Below are 23,438 nucleotides of genomic sequence, written 5' to 3'. Positions count from 1 at the left end.
TAGGACATCACACTCAGTGACATCTCTGCGAAATCTCTAGCATCACATTTATAGGATTACAACAGTGACTCTCTTGTATTAAAATGCCATCTGTCGTTATCCCACCGTACTAAATAATACACAGAAATTCAATCCATGTTCTAACCCATAGCTGTAGGATTCAGATTCAATTCAAAGACTCTAGATGGGACGTTTAGTCAGAGCCCTGGAATTCAAAAAATAATAGGTATACTTCATACTATTTTAACATTACCTTCTTCTTCGAGTGGAGTGGAGAATCAGTTTTCTGCACTCATACTCTTCTTTGTGAGTCAAAATAGTTCCAGCATCACGATTTTGATATCCTAATATCCCAATCTTAATTAATATTATAAATGTGAAAGTGTGGATGTTTGGATGTTTGGATGTACTATGTTACTTACCTAATCACGCAAAAAAGTGCGATTTAGTCCTAATTTTAAAGGTGATTGACTGCATGCACTTTTAACATGACAGTTGACCCATACAGATAAAATAGTGCGTGAGGAGTCATTTTGTACGGACTAGGTATATAAATATTTAACCCGACGAATTTGAAATTTTGGCAGAGCTGCAATCATATTGCGATACAAAAACTATCAATTTTTTTTCCTTAGAATAAATTAGATGGTGTTGGTAATTTTAGATAATACTTAGTTATTTCATAATTATTTATATTATTCATCATAGTTATTTATATTATTATAAAATATTATCTAAGGAAATAACTTAGTATTAACTAAAATAGTAGGTAATAAGGCGCTTAAAAAATCGGGCCTATAAGTAAAACGAATTAACACATTTAAACATTTATTAAGACAAAATACAAATAGACATTTTTAAATAGAGTTCATAAAAGTAACTACAAAAATAAGAACAGCTTTCAAATTGTCTCGCTAGACAAACGGAAAGGTAATTAGATACAAAAATAATGGATATTTTTATTTTTATTTTATTTTTAATACTTGGTTATTTCCTTAGATAAAATATTATCTAAGGAAATAACTAAGTATTATCTAAAATAATAATTAGACGCTTGAAAAATCAGGCCTATAATTAAAACGAATTAACACATTTAAACATTTATTAAGACAAAATACAAATAAACATTTTTTAAATAGAGTTCATAAAAGTAACTACAAAAATAAGAACAGCTTTCAAAGTGTCTCGCTAGACAAAGGGAAAGGTAATTAGATACAAAAATAATGAATATTTATATTTGTAGAGTTAAATAGTAGACCGTAATATTTTTTTATATTTGTAAATTGTAATTTGGCTATAATAAAACATGACTTATTACCATTAACATTCTACGAACGAAAACAGATACATTTCTATGGTATAATTTTGTGCATGCAGTATGTTTTATACTGCCTAGTTATTTAAAGTCAATATAGTTATGAAGGATTTTTAATTATGGAAAATCCAATTGATCTATAATATACCTACCCATGGAAAAATAATAATTCACTAGGTACGCAAAAATCCGTTCTCTTACGACACAATACAATTCTTTATTTGCAAAATTCGTGTATAACGCGTAAAATTTAACTCCTCACGCGCCATTTTAACTTTTTGTGTCAAATTTCATATCAAAAGTACGATTTTAGTCCTTATTTTAAAGGTGAACCGCACTTTTGACATGACAGTTGACCCATAGAGTTAAAATGGCGCGTGTGGATTCATTTTTTACGGACTATAACATAAGATACACATAAATGAACGATAACTCACAAAATAAATTACAACTTAGAAATCTACAAAAATGAAATATATTAAGGTTATGTAAAAAAAGTTACATATTAAATTTAATTATTATAATACTCTGCATTCCCGTTAATGCAAAATTTTAAAATAAAATTGTAATTTTTTTATCTAATATAACGAGTGTATACCAATCAAGAACCTTATATACTTTATACCATAGCTGTCTCGCACTATCTTATTTAACCACCAATAATTAAATTTTTGAGGAATAATTTTGAGTAAACGAAATCTATCCAAAGGCATTGTCGGAAGATAAAATTTAAGGGGTATTCTTCTTACAAATCACCGTGACAATCTGGCGAAGCGCAATATGACCGATACCCTGAAAATAGTGATAAAGGTGAATTAATATTTTCAAAACAAATACGTTTTATAATGATAGTGTATAGGATAATTACTTACAACCTGGTAACATGTCCTCTACAGAAAAATCAACGACTGGTGGAAGAAAATCTTCTTCGTCCGGCCAATCTTCTGTAAGAGATAAAAAAGCATCATTGGTTTTAAATTATTAAAACCATATGCAACCTACAATTAAAGTTTCATGAGCTTTCTCACCAAGAATGCGAGTGCAAAGCGATTCACAACCACTTGGTTGTGAAACTCTCACATACATTTCATGTACGCGATCTATGGCGGGAGGAGACGGACCCTAAAAAACAAACAAAAATTGATATACAATTGTAAATTGTACTTAGTTACTTATTACCTCTAAGGCAATAAAATACAATTAGTAAAATATTTATTATTTCCGATATTGTGCATGCTGCATTTAATGAAACTATTACAATGATATTATCTTAAATGAATAATAAATAACAAAGATAACTCTACCTAGTCATTTAATTTATAGTTAAATTGTCTATTTATAGATTGGTGCAGTGTGCCTTGAGATTCGACAAAATGTGCGCAATGAGACATCACAATATAGACTACGCAAGTACAGGTACCTACCAGCATAGTTTTTTTTTTTGGCACCTCTGGCGGTGTCATCCTTCACTCGGCAGTATATATTGCACATCGAACTTTATAAAGCTTGCGCGAGGATATAAATCACAACGCGTAGAATCAAGAGTTTTAATCTTTTAAATAACCTAACTGCATTATTTATTTGACTAGGGCGCAATTGCTATTGCATCCACTCAATCAAAATCGCGACTTAAACATGAAAGTATTTAATAGTCGTTAGTAAGAGATTTCTGCTTTATAGAGCGTCGTCTCTGTCACTCATACCTATGTGACGTTTCGACGGTCTCACACATACAACAGAGACAATGCTCTACAAAACCGTTATCTCTCTCAAGTTCTAATATTTCCTGCCGGTTACTGTAGTAACTCAAACCTTTCCTAAAATACCTAAATAATGAACATGTACAACAACAAGTGACATCACTCACTGCATCGGTTCGATCACCTACGCTGCTTTCACGTATTGGCGCATTAGTTTGTTGGTTTGGCGGCGAAATGGTGACATCGGCTGGCTTGTCAGTTCCAACTTTTGCTTGAGGTTGCTCCTCGCAGACCATTTCGGATTCACTGCTCTTTTCCTTTTTATCATTCGTAGTAGCCTGCTCAGTGGCCATTTTCTAAAAATGAGAATCTTTTTTACAAAACAGCAAACAACGACTGTTAGAATCTAAAACATTATCCAAAATGGATGATGGTATGGCCTTACCTTATATATCTATTTACTTTCAAGTATCAAGTTACTCAGTATGAGTAAGAGTATGAGTCATAACAGAAACAGAAAAATCGTTGTTTAACAATTCATCAGTCAATAACGTTCATAAGTAAGGCAGCTTATTGGTAAGTAAAAAGCTCGCTGTGCTCTGTGCAACTGAAGGCTTAATACGATAATTAAGTCCGTAAATAATTCGCAATTCTATCTATCAAAAAGAAGTTAATCACGGTTATTCAGTTGAAATAAATCACTTAAATAAGTATAATAGTTATTGGAGACCAACAGGTATTATTTATTTAGCGTCATCCACAAAAATCAATACATCCAACAAGGCTTTGAAAATCTTAAAAACTGCATACGAGTATATGAGATAAATTAAATGCTTACCCCTTAGAGATTTCTGGTTACCAGTCTTCAAGCAACTTTTTTACTATTAATTTGTTAAATCAACAAGTAGGGTATTTTTTACGAAACCTATATGCACTTCAAACTGCAATGTGTCGCAGAATGCTGAATGCCTAGATTTAGATAGCCCGTGCACTGCGAAACCTAGCTATATGCGCATGCCTGACCTCTCCGTCCTGGGAGGAAATTGATTCTAGGTACAAATGGGAGGATGAAAATGGGATGGCTGTAATCTTCACTTCTGGTCACGACACGATACTTACACAGCTTTGTTAATTATTTATTTATATATTTATCAATAACTACAAACTGAGCTAGCTATTCTAAATATTCTACTACATATTCAAATTTTAAATATTCTGCTATTCAGTAAAATAAAACTTAAAGCTAGCCTTATCTAATTACTATATAAATCATGACCGCGTGGAATGGTGCCAAGAATACTGGCTGCATTTCCGCGCTGGACAGCCAGGCTGATCCGTAAAATTCATTCAGTAAAATCGATTAAAAATTAATTGAGTCCGCTCATCTATCTATATATATCAAATTCAAAGTCTTAACTGACTGGCTGACTGACTGACTGACATATATTATATCAACGCACAGCCTAAACCGCTGGTCCTAGAGACATAAAATTTGGAAAGTGTGTTATTTGTAAAGAGTAGGTACACACTGAGAAAGGATTTTTTGAAACTCCACCCCTAAGTGGGTTAAATGGGGGACGGAAGTTTGTATGAAAGTCCGTCATTTTTGAAGTTACATCGATGAAAATTGGTATTTGAGCTCTGCTCTCAGTTACAAATAAAAAAATACGTGTTTCACGATTTTTGGAAAATCTACTACCAAGGGGGTTAAATATGGGATGAAAGTTTGTGTGAAAGTCCGTCTTCAAGTTATTTGCATGAAAATTGGTATTTGGGTTTTCGGCAACAAATGAAGAAATATGTATTTCAGGATTTTTGGATATTCAACCCCCCACCTCTATTTTCTAAATTCCACCCGAGCAAAGCCGGGGCGGGTCAGCTAGTCTAAATATATGAAAGGATAAGGTGACTGACTGACTGATCTATCAACGCACAGCTCAAACTGCTGGGCGGATCGGGCTAAAGTTTGGCCTGCAGATAGCTATTATGACGTAGGCATCCGCTAAGAAAGTATGAAGTCGCGAGCATGAGCTAGTTTTCAGATAATTCTTTTATCTGAAAATATTATCATAGTTAAGCAGAGTACCTACCCCAAAAAATTTAGTTTTTTTTATTTATTTATCTTTTTTTAAATTATCAACATACAGAAATGTCTAAATTAACATTAAATTTTTTCTTTTCTAACACCACCTTCATCATCTTATATGTGTGCCATCCTCAAACTTATGTTATGTAATGTTTCTATATTCATAATCATCTTTCTGTTCTTGGAGTAGAGGTTATATTATGTATGTAGTATCGCGTAGATAGGTCCTTGGTCCAAATAAATAAAACAAAACACCACACTGAGACATTTATTTAAATTAAACATTAATAGGCGTTTATCATAATATGAATGAATTATTATATCTTACTATTGCTATGTTGGATTTCAAAAATAAGTATATAATATATTTATTATTACAAATTTAAATAAGAATAAGTTTCGTATACTTTTTTAGCGTTTTTCGTATACTTACCGTTTTTATCCATACTAATATTATAAATGCGAAAGTGTGTCTGTCTGCCTGTCTGACTGCTAGCCTTTCACGGCGCATAAGTTCAACCCATTTTGATGAACACCGATAGCTTTCATCCGGGGAAGGACATAGGCTACTATATATCCCGAAAAATCAAAGAGTTCCCACGGGATTTTTGAAAACCTAAATCCACACGAAAAAAGTCGAGGGCATCACCTAGTTTATAATATATTGATAAAATTTTGAAAACACTGCTTTTATATTATACATATTGTATTTATTCACGTTGTCCAATGAATTTGTACTACGTGACTAAATACAATATGTATTTGTACTGATGGTACATACACATCTATACCTAATAAGTGTAAAATGTATTACTATTATTTTTACGAAAAAAGTCGAGCGCATCACCTAGTTTATAATATATTGATAAAATTTTGAAAACACTGCTTTTATATTATACATATTGTATTTATTCACGTTGTCCAATGAATTTGTACTACGTGACTAAATACAATATGTATTTGTACTGATGGTACATACACATCTATACCTAATAAGTGTAAAATGTATTACTATTATTTTTGATGTGAATAAAGTTACCATTAACAATATAAATAGCGAAACAAGGGAGCAAAGTATGCAAGTAGAACTGAAACCCGAAAACTTAAAACTGTAATTGTAAGTTCTCGGATTTCAGTACACTCCCTATTGAATAACATTTACAAGCTTACATGTGTACGAGTAGACATTTTTATTATTTTATGGATTTTCCAAGCAAATAAAATATTAATACAATGTGTGCGCATTGTGCACCTACGCTTCTTCAATAACTTGTTTGTGACTTTATTCGTTGAAACCATTGAGTGAAGTGAGCCCTGTAAAAATCCAAAAATAGTTAATTCATGCTCCAAAAACCGGCCAAGTGCGAGTCAAATTTACGCACTGAGGGTTACGCACTACAGTCGTATTTTTTCGACATTTTGCACAATATAATTTTTATTTTATAAATATCTCAAACTTACAATTAATAATTAATAGTTGTTCTTGTGTTGACTCTAATGTTGGATTGAAATCTTCACTCTCCAGATATTCATCTGAAAAACAAAAAACCATCTAACTATACCTTTTCAGTTTTTTAATAATTCTAAGGCCGGGTCCACACGTTGGTCAGTTATTTTCGTGAGGCACCCACATGTAGGTTATTAATACATTTCTGTCCCGTCAGAGCCAACGTGAAGATGTCCGATACAGAAATCGAAATTGCTCTAAGCCGTTTTACAGTAGTACTAAGTGCGTATAATTTGTATTTGTTTAATGAAAAAAACAAGAAATGGCACGCTAAAGAAGATGGTGGACTTACGCACTCGATGTGTATTGCAACAAGACTAGCGTTGGCGGCACCGTGTGAATGGATTGCCAACGTTGGCGCAGATTTCTTTGAAAAAACCGACACAGAACGGCCAACTCCCAACGTTGGCGCGAGAGTTGGGGTCAATGCTAATTTCCCGATCCACACGTTGCGCGAACAGTGTTGGGGCCAGCATTGGGGCCAACATGTGGAGCCGGCGTAAGGTCCGTGGTCCCACCACTTTGTCCCTCTCGCGGGTCCTACTCACCGATAACGCGAAGAGACATAAAATCGCATTGTTCATTAGTGTCTGTTGTGTCATTTGTATTAACCGCGTCCACAGACTCCAGTGTATCAAATATAATCACTGTGTCTACTACATCTGCAGCATCTGCTTCATCTGTTGTCCCTTTTATGTAATATTCGCATATCTTGTCTACGGTAGCACCCTAAAACGAAACAAGACTTATGCGTATACATAATCTATAACTATAATATATAGAAGGACACGCTGACTGACTGACTGATCTATCAACACACATCTATCTACTGGACGGATCGGGCTGAAATTTTGCATGCAGATAACTATTATGACGTAAACATTCAATAAAAAAGGATTTTTGAAAATTCAACCCCTAAGAGGTAAAATAGGCGTTTGAAATTTGTGTATTCCACGCGGATGAAGTCGCGGGGATAAGCTAGTAATCTATGTATATATAGAAAAGGCACAGCTGACTGACTGACTGATCTATCAACGCATAGCTCAAACCACTGGACGGATCGGGCTTTTGGCGTACACGTAGCTATTATGATGTAGGCATCCGCTAAGAAAATTTTTTTGAAAATTCAACCCTAAGGAGGTAAAAGAAGGGTTTGAAACTTAAGTAGTCCACGCAGAAGAAGTCGCGGGAACAAGCTACATAGTATTATATATATATGTGAATAAAAGAAGTAGATACGTCACATAATATTATGTGCCATTTGTAGTGCGCCGTGAACGTGACCTTTCTTTTTTACTATATTTTGTGAAGTACCTGTATATAATATTAGATTTTTTCCCTAGTTCTAACCGGCAATTTATGCTTTTAGTACTGACACGCCAAATTTGAAGAGCGTAAAAGAGTAAAATATCGTTAACGAATGTACATACCACCTCGTTTTCATCTCCTATAGCGCTGCCATCAAGAGGCTGGCTGAGACCCGCGCTGGCATTGTTAGCGTGACCATCAACATCCATCATGATTTCATCCTCTTCAGTGATTTCGTTCATGCTGCTCGTATTATTTTGGGTAATTTCATTCGTTATAGATAGTTCTGCTACCATCTTCAGTAATGCTATAAATACGTTAATAAATGCATATTTTTTAAACGCCAGCACGATGTTTTGTCGAAAAGTTGCAAATAAAATACTACATTCTTAGAAATTACAATGCTTATCTCTATTCAGAGATAAGCGTTTCCAATGTAACTTAATTTATTACTACTATGCAAATAAAATTGCAGTATATGAAAAATAAAAATAAATAAATAAACAGATTTCGCAAAATTTAGCATAGCTCCTAGATCCTATACCTAGTAAAAGGATGTAAAGGACATGAAAAACTTACCTTCGAACGATTCGGATTTAGCTGCCTTTTGCCCTTGGTACTTTTTTACTAAATAAAGTGATCTAAATACACTTCAAAAGCAAACTCGATTTGCAATATGTGGCACGGAAGTCTGAGTGCCTAGATACATCTAGCCCGGGCAAAGCAAGACCTAGCCTTTGTGCGCATGTCTGAACTTCCTAGCCTAGGGGGAAGAACGTTCCAGGCAATGGGGTAGGGCTGACTTGCAACGAGGCAATGCAATGACTCTGTTGGGTAGCCGGATGAGCTGTTTTTAACTATACGATATTTTCTGTTCCGTACCCGAAGGGTGCCAACGGGACCCTATTACTACGCTTCCGCTGTCCGTCCGTCGGTCTGTCACTGATCGAAGTGTAAAGCAGAGTGTATAACTCGGTCATGAAACCCATTTCATGCCCTTGTTCTACAATTTACTATTTATTGCACAATAGACACATATTTTAAACCACTATTTTACCATATGGTTTTAATTTCCAAAAAATCTTTCTTAGCGGATTCCTACGGTATAATAGCTATCTGCATGGCAAATTTGAGCACGACCCGTCCAGTGTTTGAGCTGTGCGTTGATAGATCAGTCAGTCAGTCAGTCACCTTTTCCTTTTATGTATTTAGATAACCTAAACCAAAGTAAGATATGCGTAATACAAAGAAACATTAATAAAACACCATTTATTGAAAGTTCCAACCCATGCTCTATGTCTATGTCTAGTGTAATGGTGCGTTTACCCTTACCTAGAGATGTACAACTATATTCCCTCTCGCTCAAGCAGAGGTACCTACTTCTGAAATGGTATTCCTTCTATTTTACGTTGACTTCGGCTCTTGTAGCCTAACTATGTATACTGTAACCTATAATTGCACAATAACTTCAAAAAGAAAAATTGTATTCAATTTTCAAACAAAACAAAACTTCTTCAAATAATATTTGAATCAACATAACCTCACTTCACGTTGTTTGTCAACATCTCACGTCAAAAATATCTTGACAAACAAAAAAGTGGCCATGGTTATAAGGACAAAAAATGATCAATTCTTCACGTTCTAATAAGAGCTTAAATGCATTTAACTATCTCGCTCTAACAGTAAGAGTCACCATAGGACTACTTCTACAGGTATTTGTTGTGAGCCCTCAAGGTAAACGTCGGCCAATGGTTATTTAATTCTTCTTTTATTGATCGGTGGTCTGCAAGCGCATCAATGTAGAAAGGCACCAAGTAATAATTTTGGCTTGACCAATACCAGAGCCTCAAGATATACTTCATACAGTCGGTCGACGGAAAGCGACTAGACAGAGCAGTGCTGCTGGTCCACAGGGGATATGGAAGGGATTTTCATCATCCTCATGATCAACACATCGCCGGCTCACTACAGAGCACGGGTCTCCTCTCAGACTGAGAAGGGTTTTGGTCATAGTCTACCACGCTGGCCATGTGCGGATTGGTCGACTTCACAAACCTTTGAGAACATTATGGAGAACTCTCAGGCATGCAGGTTTCCTCACGATGTTTTCCTTCACCGATAAAGCAAGTGATATTTAATTACTTAAAACGAAAAGTTAGAGGTCGCTGGGAAGAGCCTGGGATCGAACCCCCGATCTCCGATTAGAAGGCGGACGTCCTAACCCTAGTGGTTTAGCCTATCACACCTTCAAGGAAAGGGATTATACCAAACTTTAATTATTTATTTTTCTTACTAATGAATCAGAAGTTCAGGTATACAAACGTCGCCGGGGTCGGGATAGATACGATCGCAAAGCCAGGCCATCCGCAAATATCAAGGAATAATTAAAACTATGAATTGCACATTCATTAATTTATTAATGTTCATTTATGAAGACAAAAATAGGATTTATTTTTAGACTAACAATATAATGTCAGGTCAGGCTAGATCAGATTAACTAATTAAGTATTACTATTTATTACTTGCATACACATCAAATTAAAAATCGTTACCAATGCAATGCTACGCAACCAAAGTTGACGAAAGTAGTAGAAAATATACAAAATTTTAAGTAAATTACAGAAAATTGGCAAGTTTGTTGAGGATTTTGGACCTCAATCAATTCGATCCAAACGATGTATGTAAAATAACTACTTAGCTATATAGTACCCGGGAGTTTATAGCCTATAAGCATTCAAGAATAATGTGGCTATACATATAAGTTTATAATCTTCTTATAATAAAGAATTTCCTGAATCGGATTCGGATCTTAAATTCCGGAGATTAACCTCTACATATAAACTCAGTTCTCACAACATAAAACCTCTTTGTAAAATTAGTAAATTAGTATTTTAGGCAAAAATTATAAGCGCCATTGGAGAACTTCTAGTCGAGAAGCAATTTTCACATTTTGAAAAATCAATAAAAACATTATCAATAAAAACAATATAGGTAGACAATAGGAACGCCTCTTCCATGATTAATTATATATTTATTCATCTACATATTATTTATTCAGATATTCTTACTAAGAGTAATCATGATTAAAATTATAAATATTCAATACGATTTTCTTTATATTTAGGTGGGTAGACACTGAATATTTATGCCTTACATTCTAGATATTTAGTTAAAATGCCAAGGAATATCTCACAGAGTAGACCATTATTTATTCACGGTTATAAATATAACGGTTCAAACTTCAATGCGTTCAGGCATTTTAGTTTCGGATGTACCATTTTTTATCCCAATGTATAGGTCTAATTTTTTTTATAGCAACTAGCTCCAAATGCAATACTGGTATTTTGGGATTAAACAAAGTTGCACAGTAAATAATGTCTTGAAGCACAATGGCGCAGAGTCAACACGAATTGCTAGACGATACTGAAAGCGCTTTAGTCATCATCGTCTTCATCATCGTCAGCTCTTTACCCAGGTCTCCTCTCAAAATGAGAAGGGTTCGGCCAGAGTCCGCTACACTGGCCAAGTGTGGATTGGCATATGATTGAGAACATTATGGAAAACTCTCAGGAATGCAGGTTTCCTCACAATGTTTTCCTTCACCGTTAAAGCAAGTAATATAAAATTGCATTATAAATTCGAAAGTTGGAAGTGCCCGGTAGCGAACCTTCGGCGCCCGGAATAGGAAGCCGACATCTTAACCGTTGATGGCCCTAGCCTAGATCTAGAGCTAGGCTATCAGCACTCATCAACGCTTTAATTCCTACTTATAATTTTTACTTTCATCATCATCATCATCATGATCAACAGATCGCCGGCTCACTACAGCGCACGGGTCTCCTCTCAGAGTGAGAAGGGTTTTGGCCATAGTCTACCACGCTGGCCATGTGCGGGTTGGTAGACTTCACACACCTTTAAGAACATTATGGAGAGCTCTCACGCATGCAGGTTTCCTCACCATGTTTTCCTTCACCCTTAAGACAAGTTATATTTAATTACTTAAAACGCACATAACTTCGAAAAGTTAGAGGTGTGTGCCTGGGATCGGACCGCCGACCTCCGATTAGAAGGCGGACTTCTTAGCCGCTAGGCACAGCTTACTTTACACAAAGTAAATTACGTAGTTGAAATAAAGATTGGTGAACTGTTCAACATTTTAGAAGAGATGCATCACGTTGATTCTATACCATTGTGTCTTGTATCTAAAGGTGGAGTAATGTATTGCACAATTTAGTATTAACTATTGCACAAAATCTATCCTTAAATGAATTACTAACATCAAGATTTTTTTTAATATTACATGTAGGTAGCTTAAGTTTGTTACTATAATTTCTCATTAAGTGAAATTTGTATATCTGATTTCTTTTGAGAATAAAATTCTTTAACCACTAATATATTTTGTAACTATCCATCATTAAATCAATTACTGACATCAAGTTTTTATTACACATTATTTGTAATATAATTCGTAACTGTACTTATTACCTATTATTGATAATCCAATACACAGATATTTTGATACCTAATTACTACATTATTATAAGAGAAACTAGTAGTAATTAATAAAATATATTCAAACAAATTGTAGATAATGTCTTCGAATTCATCAGTTCCCATTGGAACCTTTAAAACCTATGTTGAGCTGGCAATGAAAATCACTTAGGTTTAAGTCCCACAAATTGCTATTGCGCTGGAACCTCATTAACATCGAAATTACGTCATTTGACGTATATTTAAGTAAAAATATACCATCAGCTCGGAACTTCAGTCTAGTGCTGACGTCACTAAAATTGTGGGTACGCGCATTAGCAATTTGCGGGACTTATATCTATCACCACCATATATGCCGCTAATACCGTACGCAAGGTAGCCAGAAGCTTCACGTAAATGTTAGCACCGTATGCGCCGTACGTGCCGTAACGTACAACACTTGCGGCATATACGATGGGAACCAAATAAATATTATAAGCTATTTGTAATCAAGTTGTTAATTTACTTTAATGGCGACTAAAAACTTAAACAGCGACTAATAGTTGTACCCAATAAAATAAACAGTAGCGTTTTAATTTTTTTGCGACAAATAAATTAAGTAGGCAACTTAAGTTAGGTTTCTATAAAAACGGCGGAATAGGGGCAGCAAATATAATAAATAAGCAAATGGATATATATAATATTATATTATAATGGATATATAGGTGCAAAGCCAGAAGCTCGGGAAGGAGAACCTGAGTATTCTTCGCTCCACTTGGCCTCGTGGGCTCACTGCTGAGGTCGAGTGGAGCGAAGCAAAACGAAGGTCGAGTAAGTGAATGTGTAGAATGAAGGGGCCACGGAGCCGCCCACCCTCCCCTCTCTCCCATCCCACTCCTCCTTGCCCTCCTTCCCCTCTCCCTTTTTAAGCACCCGAATTACAATTTATTTGTCGCCGCTTTAAATACGACCGTATCATTAATCTTTTTACTTACATATACCTATAATATTACTACTCTAGTTACTAAACATTAATTACCTACTTACATGCTGACTTACTTAACATTGAAACTAATAATTACACTTACTTATGCGACATACATGATACTAAATCATACAAACTTTATATAATATATTAATATATTAGATTATTAGTATATTATATCCAGTTATTGTCATCTTCTCGTATGAAATAGTATATTTTTCAGGGTTCTTGGTGGACACATAAGTATTTATCAATTATTCATTTCATAAACATCAATGATCGACAAATATGTAGGTTCCTGTTTACCCGTTACCTACCATTAGGAAATGAGTAAACGAGGGTTTCTTACGAATTCTAACATACATAAAAAAGTTTATATCTATAACTTCTTACCTACCCTGGTGCAATGAATTATGATTGCTTTGTCCGACGTCAAATCATCATTTTTTTATAGAAAATCTATAAATATATAAAAGGAAAATGTGACTGACTGACTGACTGACTGACTGACTGACTAACTGACTGACTGACTTACTGACTGACTGACTGATCTTTCAACACACAGCTCAAACTACTGGACGGATCGGGCTGAAATTTAGCATGCAAATAGCTGTTATGACGTAGGCGTCCGCTAAGAAAGGGTTTTTTTTTATAAAGGATTTTGAAAATTCAACCCCTGAGGGGGTAAAATGGGGATTAGAAATTTGTGTATTCCACGCAGTCGCGAGCATAAGCTAGTATTATAATAGAACTTAAAGCTAAGCCTAGTTAATTACTACAAAAATTAATCATGCCCACGTGGAAAATACTGGCTGCATTTTGACGTTGGACAGCCAGGCTGATCCGTTGAGCAAAAAATGAGCCAACCCTTCTGTCACCAGATGCTATTAATCGTGGTGAAATGTCTCGTAATTTTTTTAGCACTAAGACTCCATTGCCCCAGGGTCTCCACGGCAACCGGAACAAAAATGTAACTCCCGATAAGAGAAGCATACTTGCGCCGCTTGCCGTTTTCAGCTATTTCTGCTGCGGCTCCCGGTCTTGATGTTGTCTCCCTAATATGAAACGGGGCCAATGTGTCAACGCAAGTTGCGTCCCACATTAGCACCCGTCCCCGTTCCCAGGGAGCTAGCGTCAATCCATCAGGTCTCTTGCCATCATCCCGACTAATCCCTGCTGGCTCATTAAGCAAAGGAATGTCTATGATGGCAAGAGCCTTGCTAAGAACCATGCCTAAACAGCCTAGGTACCAGAGCTTCTTTGGCAAGAGAGTCCGTAGATTCCAAATTTATCAAATTTTTCAAATCGCATCCCAAATTACATGAATTTGATATCAGACGAAGGGTAATCGCAGTAGGTAAGAAACTTTCTTGCATTTTACTAGTTACTAGTTAGTATGTAGTAAGTAGTTACTAGTTTGTAGTTTTAAAGCTTACGTTAAGTAAACACTCACGTTTCGTCGACGTAAGCTTTTAAACGTAAACTTTTAATTTATAATTAAATCACGTGATCCTAGGATAGTTTTAACGCTTACCTAAATAGTAATTTTAATCTATCACGACTTATTATTTAAATAAAATCAAGAATAAAATACCAAGTAACATAACAAATTAATAAAGAGAAATAGAGTGAAGACAGAGGCTTAGATACCAAAATAGGGTAAAACTGAAAAGGAAAACTGGCTCTCCCTTTACCTCTGTAGCATGACGTGCGAAATGTCAACTCTGGCACAGACTTTAACAGGAGTGGTGGTACTAACCCAGTCGGGTTCGAGCAGACCCTCCCACCTCAAATAATTTTGGCCACATCAAAGTCATAAATGTACACACACATACTACGTAGTTTCCTTCTTACATTATTTACAGTTGTCAACGTGTGGTCAACATATACATAATCTAACGCAAACTGCTAACATGATATTCTAAACTATATAAACCCCAATAATATAAAAGGACCGAAGACAGCCCTGTGTCAAACACGTAACTTGTAGCTGGTACAGTGAAACTATGATAGATGACTCATACCTTTCTATGACACCCTACTAGAAAACCATTTCACAGAGATCATTCACACACGAGCAATGCATATTTACTGCTTTGGTACTTTTAGCCATGGTGTGCTACGGTTCGTCTAAATAAACCCTAATGGCATAAGAAGAGACGGCCCACGGAACGTCAGGACCAAGCTTTACTAACGCTGCTGGATAATTATGGTGCCTGTCAGCTAAAACAGAGAGGAGCGGAAACGTGTTCAGCCATCGATCACAGAAAATGTTCAGCAGATCTATCCAGAATAAATAGAGATAATAATAGAGTTAATTATTATTATCTGTCAATAATCTGACTGGTCTGCTGAACAAATCTCCAATCCGCAACGCTTTAGTAGGCACTCTTGTACGGTATGATCGCATCGGCATGATGTAAAATGCGTCGCGTATGTATGCCCCTTGCATCTCTTACGCTTCTTCAAATTGTCTCTTCACATATAATCATCCTGAACGTTGCTCAACTCGGATGGGCAGCGTTCAGGAAGCTTCGAGATGTCTTATTGTCCAAAATTCTTCAGTGCTTGAAGACCAAAGTCTTCAAACAGTGCGTGTTGCCAGTGATGATATGTGGATCCGAGACATGGTCGCTAACTATGGGCTTCATAAGAAAGCTCAGAGTCACTCAGCGGGCGATGGAGAGAGCTATGCTTGGAGTTTCTCTACGTGGTCAAATCAGAAATGAGGAGAACTAGAGTAACCGAAATAGCTCAACGGGTTGCGAAGCTGAAGTAGCAGGGCACATAGTTCGTAAAACCAATAGACGTTGGGGTCCCAAGGTGCTGGAATAGCGACCTCGCACCGGAAGACACAGTGTTGTAAGACCTCCCACTAGGTGGACGGACGACATCGGTCGAGTCGCAGGGAGCCGCTGGATTCAGGTGGCGCAAGACCGTGGCGTGTGTAAGTCCCTACAAGAGACCTATGTCTAGCAGTGGACATCTATCGGTTGATGATGATGATCGTGATATAATCATCTATTTTTACAACTTCATTGACGACAGATCCATATTAAACGAGCACGTTAAACAAGTATCGAATAAAATTCAGAACAGGTAGGTAATAGGTACTTATATAATAGCATGTCGTCCAAATGACTTTATGATTAGATATTTTATAAAACCACTAATGTTTTATAAAACAAGATCGTATACAAGTTTAACGTTATTCTATGTAGCTGAGCAGCGTTAAACCATTTTATAAACAGCAAAGAAGGAAACGTTGGATTGTAAATTTTAATTTCAAAATCCATCCATAGCCAAATCAGATACATAAATCATGAACTCCGGAATCAGAACCCGACCCCACGTAGTCTTTTCTGTCCTTCCCCTATGCAGTTTTTGTACTGCGCGAAGCCAGAAGCTCGTAAAGGAAGTCCTGAATGAATTGAGACTACGAGGCTGAGGGGAGGAAGAGCGGAGGTGGCGAGCGTAGCAAGCTGGCTATATCCGTAGCGAACCAATGCTCGTGTTGATGAAGTTGAATGAAGGGAAGACGGAGCCAATTTAAGAAACTTGGCTTCCTTAGGCCACCGTTAGCGAATTTAGTCTATCATCATCATACTCATCATTTGACGACATATTTTTAACGGAAACATATTACTTAATTACTAGTTACTATTTGATAATTGATTAATAATTCTTTACAGTATTCTCCGCTACAATAACAATTTTATCATGAAATTATTTTTTTAGAGTAGGTAAATTATTTAATATAAGGTATTTTTTTAGATATTATTATTTATTTTTAGAATTTTATATTTACATTAATTATTATTAAATATCTTCCTTTTTTAGTATGGGCAAATATTTCACGCGATTTTAAAAAAACCTAAATCCACGCCGGCGAAGTTGCGGGCATCATCTAGTCATAGATATATGTGAATAAAGTAGGTCAATATGTGACACATTGTGATTTCTAAATGAGGATTTTAAGATATGAACGTACATAAACTACTATTATGGTAAGTACAATATTTTAAAGGTCCCAAAAGGTAATTAAATCATTTATAATATAATATCTGTGTAAATATACCGTAACTAAAAACTACTAATAATTTAATTTGATATCAAACATTTTAGTAGGCACAAAATAAATAAAAATAAGTAGGTATACGTATAATAATCAGCCGCGTCCACTTTATTAAAAACTTGCATCGTGCGTCGTGTTTGACGAAAATTATTTACTTAGGCGAAATTCTTATTTTTCTCAGTGTATTTACGTGGAAAAACGTCCAACGCAGATTTTTAACAGGGTGGACGCGGCTTTACAGTATTTTGATTTCTTCGTGAGCTTAAAGGCCGATGCTAGTGGGTGAGGGGCTGGGACATGGTGACCCTGAAACAGATAAGGAGTTTAGCTTCTTCCTACCTAACTAAACAAACGATCTGAAATATAATGAAGTTAAAAAAAACGATTTTGAACTTACAATCGCTGTATATTTCCTCTGCAAATTCTATGGCCGACATGAATAAATGTTCCGCCTCGGACCATTCGTCTGTAAGAGATTAAAGAAAGTTTATAATAATTAAAAATAAATCCAAAATAAATGCATAATAAAACTGTAGTATTCAACTTACGAAGATAATATTTGCTAAGCGGCTGCATATCGTAAGGTCGAGTTATGCGGAAGTAAATTTCACTCCTGTCCAAAGGGGTACAAATCTGTACACAAAAAATATAATATTGACTTCCCAAAATAAATCATTCTCACAGAAATGTCAACCTGCATTAGTTATTAGTGGGAGATATGGGAGGTGGGAGATATGGAGTAGATGTGGGGAGAGGTGGGAGGAGATGAAGCTAATATAAATTAATCGTAGCGATTTTTTCCCGCTATTTCCCTTTCCATCTCCCCCATCTACCCCAACCTCACTCCACTTCTACCCCATCTGCCGCACCTCCTCCTACCTTACCCTACCTGTGCCTTTCTCCCCCACCTCCCCTATCATGCACCCCCCAGCTCCACCACCTCCCTTCTTAATTACCCCAACTTCCCCTTCATCTACCCCATCTCCCCCTAGCCGACTTACTCTCACCATAATTTAATTGAGTTATGTACTAATAAATAATTCTCGAAATCAGATATAATTCAAGAGATATACATACAACTTCAATCCATGTGACGTCAGAGTCGGAATTCATCATGGCGTCATCAGCTTCGTGCGTATTTTGTAGAATAGGTAAAAAAATTAAATCTCTATAATGAATAATTATAAAATTATATAATTTTAGAAACTAAAGATTGCTTATTGCTAATACTATCTTGTATACCTACATGTTTTCAGATTTTTTCTCGCTTGGTGTAAAACAGCGTATTGTCCAACTGTAGGTACCTATGTTCCTAGATTGTAGTAGGTACATGCTGAAGTAGATACCTGCTCTTTACCATCTATTGCACGTACTGCGCAACTGCGTAGATGTACCTTGCAACTGCGCAGCTTCCCCGGAACGCCTAGAATCAATACTATTTGTATATACGTACCTCATTGATTTCTCCATGTACACAGCGTTCATGTATAGGCCCACTCTGCTCTGTTCTGGCATTTTCAGCTTGGTCTATGTCTTGGCTTGTCGTTACAGATTGGTCAGGAGGGTCAGTTGCGCTCAAGTCATTACTCGGTTTACTAGCGAGCTCTTCGTTAATATTTTGTTCCGTCCCCATAATGACTGATGTAAATCTAAAATAAGAAATCTTTTATCGAATGACATACTCATATTAAATTTACAGGCACTTAAATAAGAAGACATACAAGTACATATAAGTACAGAGCTTTAGCACTTGCATCATACTATATTATAATTTTATAACAAAATAAAATTCGGCCCATTTCGCAAACGCAAGCATTTCAAAAATGCATAACAAAATCCAAATTCGCAAAATATTTTATAATACATGTTTCCCCTGCGTAATGTAAAATAGGTAGGTATCTACAAAAATAAATACTTACAGCTTCCCAATTCTGTGAATGGACTCTTGAGATCAGCCAAATAGACTTTAGCAACCGCCGATAATGAAGATTGTAATATTTAATTAATATATTATGCACTTGATCACTAATTTATAACACTCATAGGTTTGAAAAAATAATTAAAATTCATACACGTCAGCTTTGAATCAAAGCAGAGCAATCAATGCCTAGATTTAGCCCGGGCGAAACAAGACCTAGCTAATATGCGCATGCCTGAAGTCCTGGGGGAAGCAGGTGCTGAAAAGAGGATGAGAAACAGATCCAATTGATTTGCGCCGAGAAAACGTAGACATCCGATAGATACTTTATTATACATACCTATGTATTGGAATGCTTTTCCAATGCAAAATGTCTAAAAAATACAATTTTAATAACATATTTATTAGCTGCAAGTTCCAAACACATATTTCATGGGCGTTTAAGTCAACACGTGTATCTACCTACATAGCATATTTCATTTTGTTCAGAACATACTCTTTAAATCACTGACTTCTATTGGAAACGGCAACATTGGTTAAAGTTCGAGAACCTATTTTTCAACACCTTTTTCTCAACCTAGCATGCCACCATAGCCATCAGTTTGAGTGAGTGAACAGCCTTCATGTTGGAAAAGAGGACATACTTACCTACATTCCGATGCATTTGTATCATCATCATCATCATCATCATCAGCCTGTGGACGTCTACCGTTGAACAAAAGCCTTCGCTAAAGAGCGCCACCACACCTAGTCCTTAGCCTTCCTCATCCAGTCACTTCCCGCCACCCTCTTTATATCGTCGGTCCATCGTGCTGGAGGGCGTCCCACACTACGCTTGCTTTAACGCGGTCTCTACTCAAGGACTTTCCGGCTCCAACGGCCATCGTCTCTACAACAGGCACGACCAGCCCACTGCCACTTCAGCTTGCTAATAGTTTGGGCTATGTCAGTGACCTTGGTTCTCCTGCGGATCTCCTCATTTCGGATCTTATCCCTCAGGGAAACACCTAACAGCCCTTTCGCCTCCTAACATAGCATTTTAGCGACTTTGAATTTGTGAACAAGGCCCTATGCCAGTGTCGACGTTTTAGCACCATAGGTGAGGACGGGAAGAACACGCTGGTTAAAAACTTTCGTCTTCAGGTACTGAGGAATTGACGATGAGAAGACTTGACTCAATTTCCCAAAAGCTGCCCAACCTAGCCGAATTCTTCTGTTGGCTTTCTCGTCGAAAATGCTTCTACCTAATTGAATGATTTGGCCAAGGTAGTTTGTATTGTGAAACAATTTCGATGCCAACATTTTCGACGCTTATCGGTGACGGGACAACGTGTTGACTGAAAATTACCTTTGTTTTGTCCAAGTTTATTCAGAGACCGACACGTCTGGAAGAGTTGCTTAGGTTACTCAGCATCTCCTCGAGATCTGCACTTTTAAACAGTTTGGAGATATTAGATCCCCCTGTCTAACGCCCTTTCGCAAGCTGATAGGTTTTGTCTGCTGAGACTGGATTTGGACGGTCATTGACGCAGAATCATAAATACATCTCAACACCTCAATATACCGCCAATCGACCTGGCATCTTTGCAATGATTCCAGAACAGCCCAAGTTTCGATAGAGTTGAAGGCTTTCTCGTAGTCCTCAAAGGCAAGACAGAGTGGGAGATTATGTTGTCTACTGTATAATCATCCTTAAGGTGCGTATGTGGTCTACGGTACTGTAGCCTTTTCGAAACCCTTCGTTCTGGAGATTGAAACTCATCAAGTCTTCGGGCGAGGAGATTTGTGTATGAAATGAAAATTGTTTGCAAACAAAAATATCAAACTATAGCAGTCTTACTACAGGCGCGGATTGTATGGGACAACAATAGTTAAACTGACGTTAAACACAGTGTTTTGTCAGTTTCACCCAATTAAGTCAGTTTAACCAATTTAATATCGCTTCAGATGATCGGATCCGGAATTGTGTAAGAATAACCATTTCATGGCTATCGCAATCGTCAAGAAATTCTGCCCTTTGATTGGCTGTGAAAAAATGTAAACAGCGAATCAACCAATCAAAGGGCAGAATTTCTTGACGATTGCGATAGCCATGAAATAGTTATTCTTACACAATCGGGGGGCAGGTTTACCCATGGAATTAATAAATACTAGTACCTACCTATAGTATATCAATAATTATTATCTTGCTAAATCTATGGGTCTAACGTTTTTGTGGTAAGGCAGCTGTTACAATTTTGTTTCTTCGAAAATCAAATAGAAAAAGTAGACTAATGGTAGGAACAATGATGTATACCAAAATCTTTACTTATAGTATTATTATTTTGATGCAGATCTTCCTAAAATAATGTTATTTCACTATGATGTTTGGCACCGTGATCCGTGTCAGCTGACAAGTGCAGTTTTGCCTTTGCAACAACACTCAGATACCAATTACCATAGGTATAAGTCCCGCAAATTGCTATTGCGCTAGAACCATGTCTCATTAACATTGAAATGACGTCATTTTGACGTATATTTAAGTAAAAATATACCATCAGCTCGAAACTTCAGTATAGTGCTGACGTCACTAAAATAGTGGCCACGCGCATTAGCAATTTGCGTGACTTATACTATCACATCACAAGTTTGCTGCACGCTGTTCAGTTGAGCGCATGAGAGACGGTGTTTTTGCGATTGTGGCCATTTCGAAAGCTCGTGCCGTTGTGTTGCATCAGTCTTCTTCAGTGTAAAATCCACAAACGTAAAGCAGTGTCCACGTCCATCTTCGACAAATGCAGAAAAAAGTCTTTCAACGTCCAACAAGCGAGCAACACCATTCACCTGTATACTACTCCAAAACTTCTGAACTTGCCATTTGTGTACCTAACTATGGCGAGAATTGCATTTCAATGGGTGAAGATAATATCACACAGTCTATCTCAGAATAGTCAATAGGATACATTGAAACAACTCATCACATTGAACAACTTTATTACACTTATACAATAAACGTTTTCTATAAACATTATAAAATTTTCAATCAGAAATAAGCACGAAACAATACTTAACGTATCTAGGTATAATACTAATATGCCGTAATAATTAAAAACCTTAAAAAATAAGTCAACTCATATAATACATTTCTGTGGTCCAACTTAACGAATATAAAGGTAAACAATAAAATTAGGTATAATACAAAAAATACATTTTTTAATGGCAACTTGTTATATATATTATGCATACATAATAATAATAAATTACAAGGAAAATAACTGGAGCACTAGATTTTTTTATTCGTTGACAGTTAGCCTTTGACTGCGATCTCATATTATGGTGGTAAGTAATGATGCAATATAAGATGGAAGCGGGCTTACCGCGGTTACGCACTCATCCGATCCGAGTTCGTGAAAATACGTTCCTTTTTGTTTTGTATGGTATTATGTCATGAGCTACCATTCAAAAAAAAAAGGAACACATTTTCACGGTGTGTAGTGCGTAGCCGCCGTAAGGTGGAAGGGAAAGTTTTATTAATCCAATGCTACAGGAACGCTAAGTTACCTAGCCGCACGGCTCCGCTGGTAGGGCGGTAGCTAGCTATTAATTTCCAAATTGTTTCTGCCGGTAATAGAGCCTAAAACCTTCCATTTATAAGACCAGTATTCACCACTGCGCCAGGGAGGTCATCCTTACTGAATAATATTTTTAAAATAGTCACAAATTAATGTGGGTAATTTAAAGTTAAAACACACTATCATGAAACCGTCAATCTAAACTACACTATTACACTATACACTAACATTATAATTATTGTTCTATGGTTAAAGAAATCAATAACATGGACTCGGAAACCAGAAAATTACGCTTTTCGTAACTTTTATTTATTTTTACTGCTAACAGTCACATAATTCCATTTCAATTTTCAACACAGAAAATGCTTTACAGAAACTACAGGACAGTAACATTAGGTCAACCTTTAAAAATAGCTGGCAGATTTTCTGTGTATTACTCTTCATTTAAACTTCCCATCAAAAATATATGTGCAAGTTAACTGCACTCCTGTTCCTACAAGGATTTAGTTGCAAGCATCTGCAA

The 23,438-nt window shown here is 36.3% G+C and overlaps 3 protein-coding genes across 5 annotated transcripts; all 3 read right to left on the bottom strand.

The window, feature by feature from the left end:
• Nucleotides 1-1,088: 1,088 nt before the first annotated feature.
• LOC117995388 (uncharacterized) lies at nucleotides 1,089-4,051 on the bottom strand. The gene is made up of 5 exons (XM_034983402.2): nucleotides 3,854-4,051; nucleotides 3,183-3,371; nucleotides 2,344-2,437; nucleotides 2,188-2,259; nucleotides 1,089-2,107 (listed from the first exon to the last, which is right to left on the bottom strand). Exons 2-5 carry the CDS (start codon nucleotides 3,366-3,368, stop codon nucleotides 2,061-2,063), a joined length of 399 nt encoding a protein of 132 aa, XP_034839293.1. The 5' UTR covers nucleotides 3,369-3,371; nucleotides 3,854-4,051; the 3' UTR covers nucleotides 1,089-2,060.
• Nucleotides 4,052-5,353: 1,302 nt separating this feature from the next.
• LOC138404494 (uncharacterized) lies at nucleotides 5,354-8,661 on the bottom strand. Its single transcript, XM_069508614.1, has 5 exons — nucleotides 8,496-8,661; nucleotides 8,039-8,223; nucleotides 7,157-7,337; nucleotides 6,563-6,634; nucleotides 5,354-6,415 (listed from the first exon to the last, which is right to left on the bottom strand). The coding sequence occupies exons 2-5, from the start codon at nucleotides 8,210-8,212 to the stop codon at nucleotides 6,384-6,386; spliced, it is 459 nt and encodes a 152-aa protein (XP_069364715.1). The 5' UTR covers nucleotides 8,213-8,223; nucleotides 8,496-8,661; the 3' UTR covers nucleotides 5,354-6,383.
• A 1,652-nt stretch (nucleotides 8,662-10,313) lies between these two features.
• LOC117995833 (uncharacterized) lies at nucleotides 10,314-19,571 on the bottom strand. Of its 3 annotated transcripts, none has more exons than XM_034983851.2 (5): nucleotides 19,366-19,571; nucleotides 18,900-19,095; nucleotides 17,995-18,079; nucleotides 17,844-17,912; nucleotides 10,314-17,752 (listed from the first exon to the last, which is right to left on the bottom strand). In XM_034983851.2, the coding sequence occupies exons 2-5, from the start codon at nucleotides 19,077-19,079 to the stop codon at nucleotides 17,709-17,711; spliced, it is 378 nt and encodes a 125-aa protein (XP_034839742.1). In that variant the 5' UTR covers nucleotides 19,080-19,095; nucleotides 19,366-19,571; the 3' UTR covers nucleotides 10,314-17,708. The 3 variants fall into 3 exon arrangements, with proteins under 3 accessions (XP_034839742.1, XP_069364708.1, XP_069364709.1); XM_069508607.1 differs by lacking the exons at nucleotides 18,900-19,095; nucleotides 19,366-19,571 and adding exons at nucleotides 18,524-18,614; nucleotides 18,693-18,793; XM_069508608.1 differs by lacking the exons at nucleotides 18,900-19,095; nucleotides 19,366-19,571 and adding exons at nucleotides 18,524-18,573; nucleotides 18,693-18,785.
• Between the last annotated feature and the right edge of the window lie 3,867 nt (nucleotides 19,572-23,438).

The sequence above is a fragment of the Maniola hyperantus genome, chromosome Z (genome assembly GCF_902806685.2).
Source record: "Maniola hyperantus chromosome Z, iAphHyp1.2, whole genome shotgun sequence".
In the NCBI taxonomy this organism is placed as follows: Eukaryota; Metazoa; Arthropoda; class Insecta; order Lepidoptera; family Nymphalidae; genus Maniola; species Maniola hyperantus.
The sequence above is the reverse complement of the archived record's forward strand: the minus strand, read 5'-3'. Positions and strand labels throughout refer to the sequence as shown.

Excerpts from the sequence above, each read along its gene's own strand:
- LOC117995388 (XM_034983402.2), bottom strand. The coding sequence starts at position 3,368 with ATGGCCACTGAGCAGGCTACTACGAATGATAAAAAGGAAAAGAGCAGT. Across the intron at positions 2,260-2,343 it reads GCTTTGCACTCGCATTCTTG|AAGATTGGCCGGACGAAGAA; the intron begins GTGAGAAAGCTC and ends TATCTCTTACAG. Across the intron at positions 2,108-2,187 it reads AGAGGACATGTTACCAGGTT|GGTATCGGTCATATTGCGCT; the intron begins GTAAGTAATTAT and ends CACTATTTTCAG.
- LOC138404494 (XM_069508614.1), bottom strand. The coding sequence starts at position 8,212 with ATGGTAGCAGAACTATCTATAACGAATGAAATTACCCAAAATAATACG. Across the intron at positions 7,338-8,038 it reads TAGGAGATGAAAACGAGGTG|GGTGCTACCGTAGACAAGAT; the intron begins GTATGTACATTC and ends GTTTCGTTTTAG. Across the intron at positions 6,416-6,562 it reads ACAACTATTAATTATTAATT|GGCTCACTTCACTCAATGGT; the intron begins GTAAGTTTGAGA and ends GGATTTTTACAG.
- LOC117995833 (XM_034983851.2), bottom strand. The coding sequence starts at position 19,079 with ATGGGGACGGAACAAAATATTAACGAAGAGCTCGCTAGTAAACCGAGT. Across the intron at positions 17,913-17,994 it reads GCTTAGCAAATATTATCTTC|ACGAATGGTCCGAGGCGGAA; the intron begins GTAAGTTGAATA and ends AATCTCTTACAG. Across the intron at positions 17,753-17,843 it reads AGAGGAAATATACAGCGATT|GGTCACCATGTCCCAGCCCC; the intron begins GTAAGTTCAAAA and ends TATCTGTTTCAG.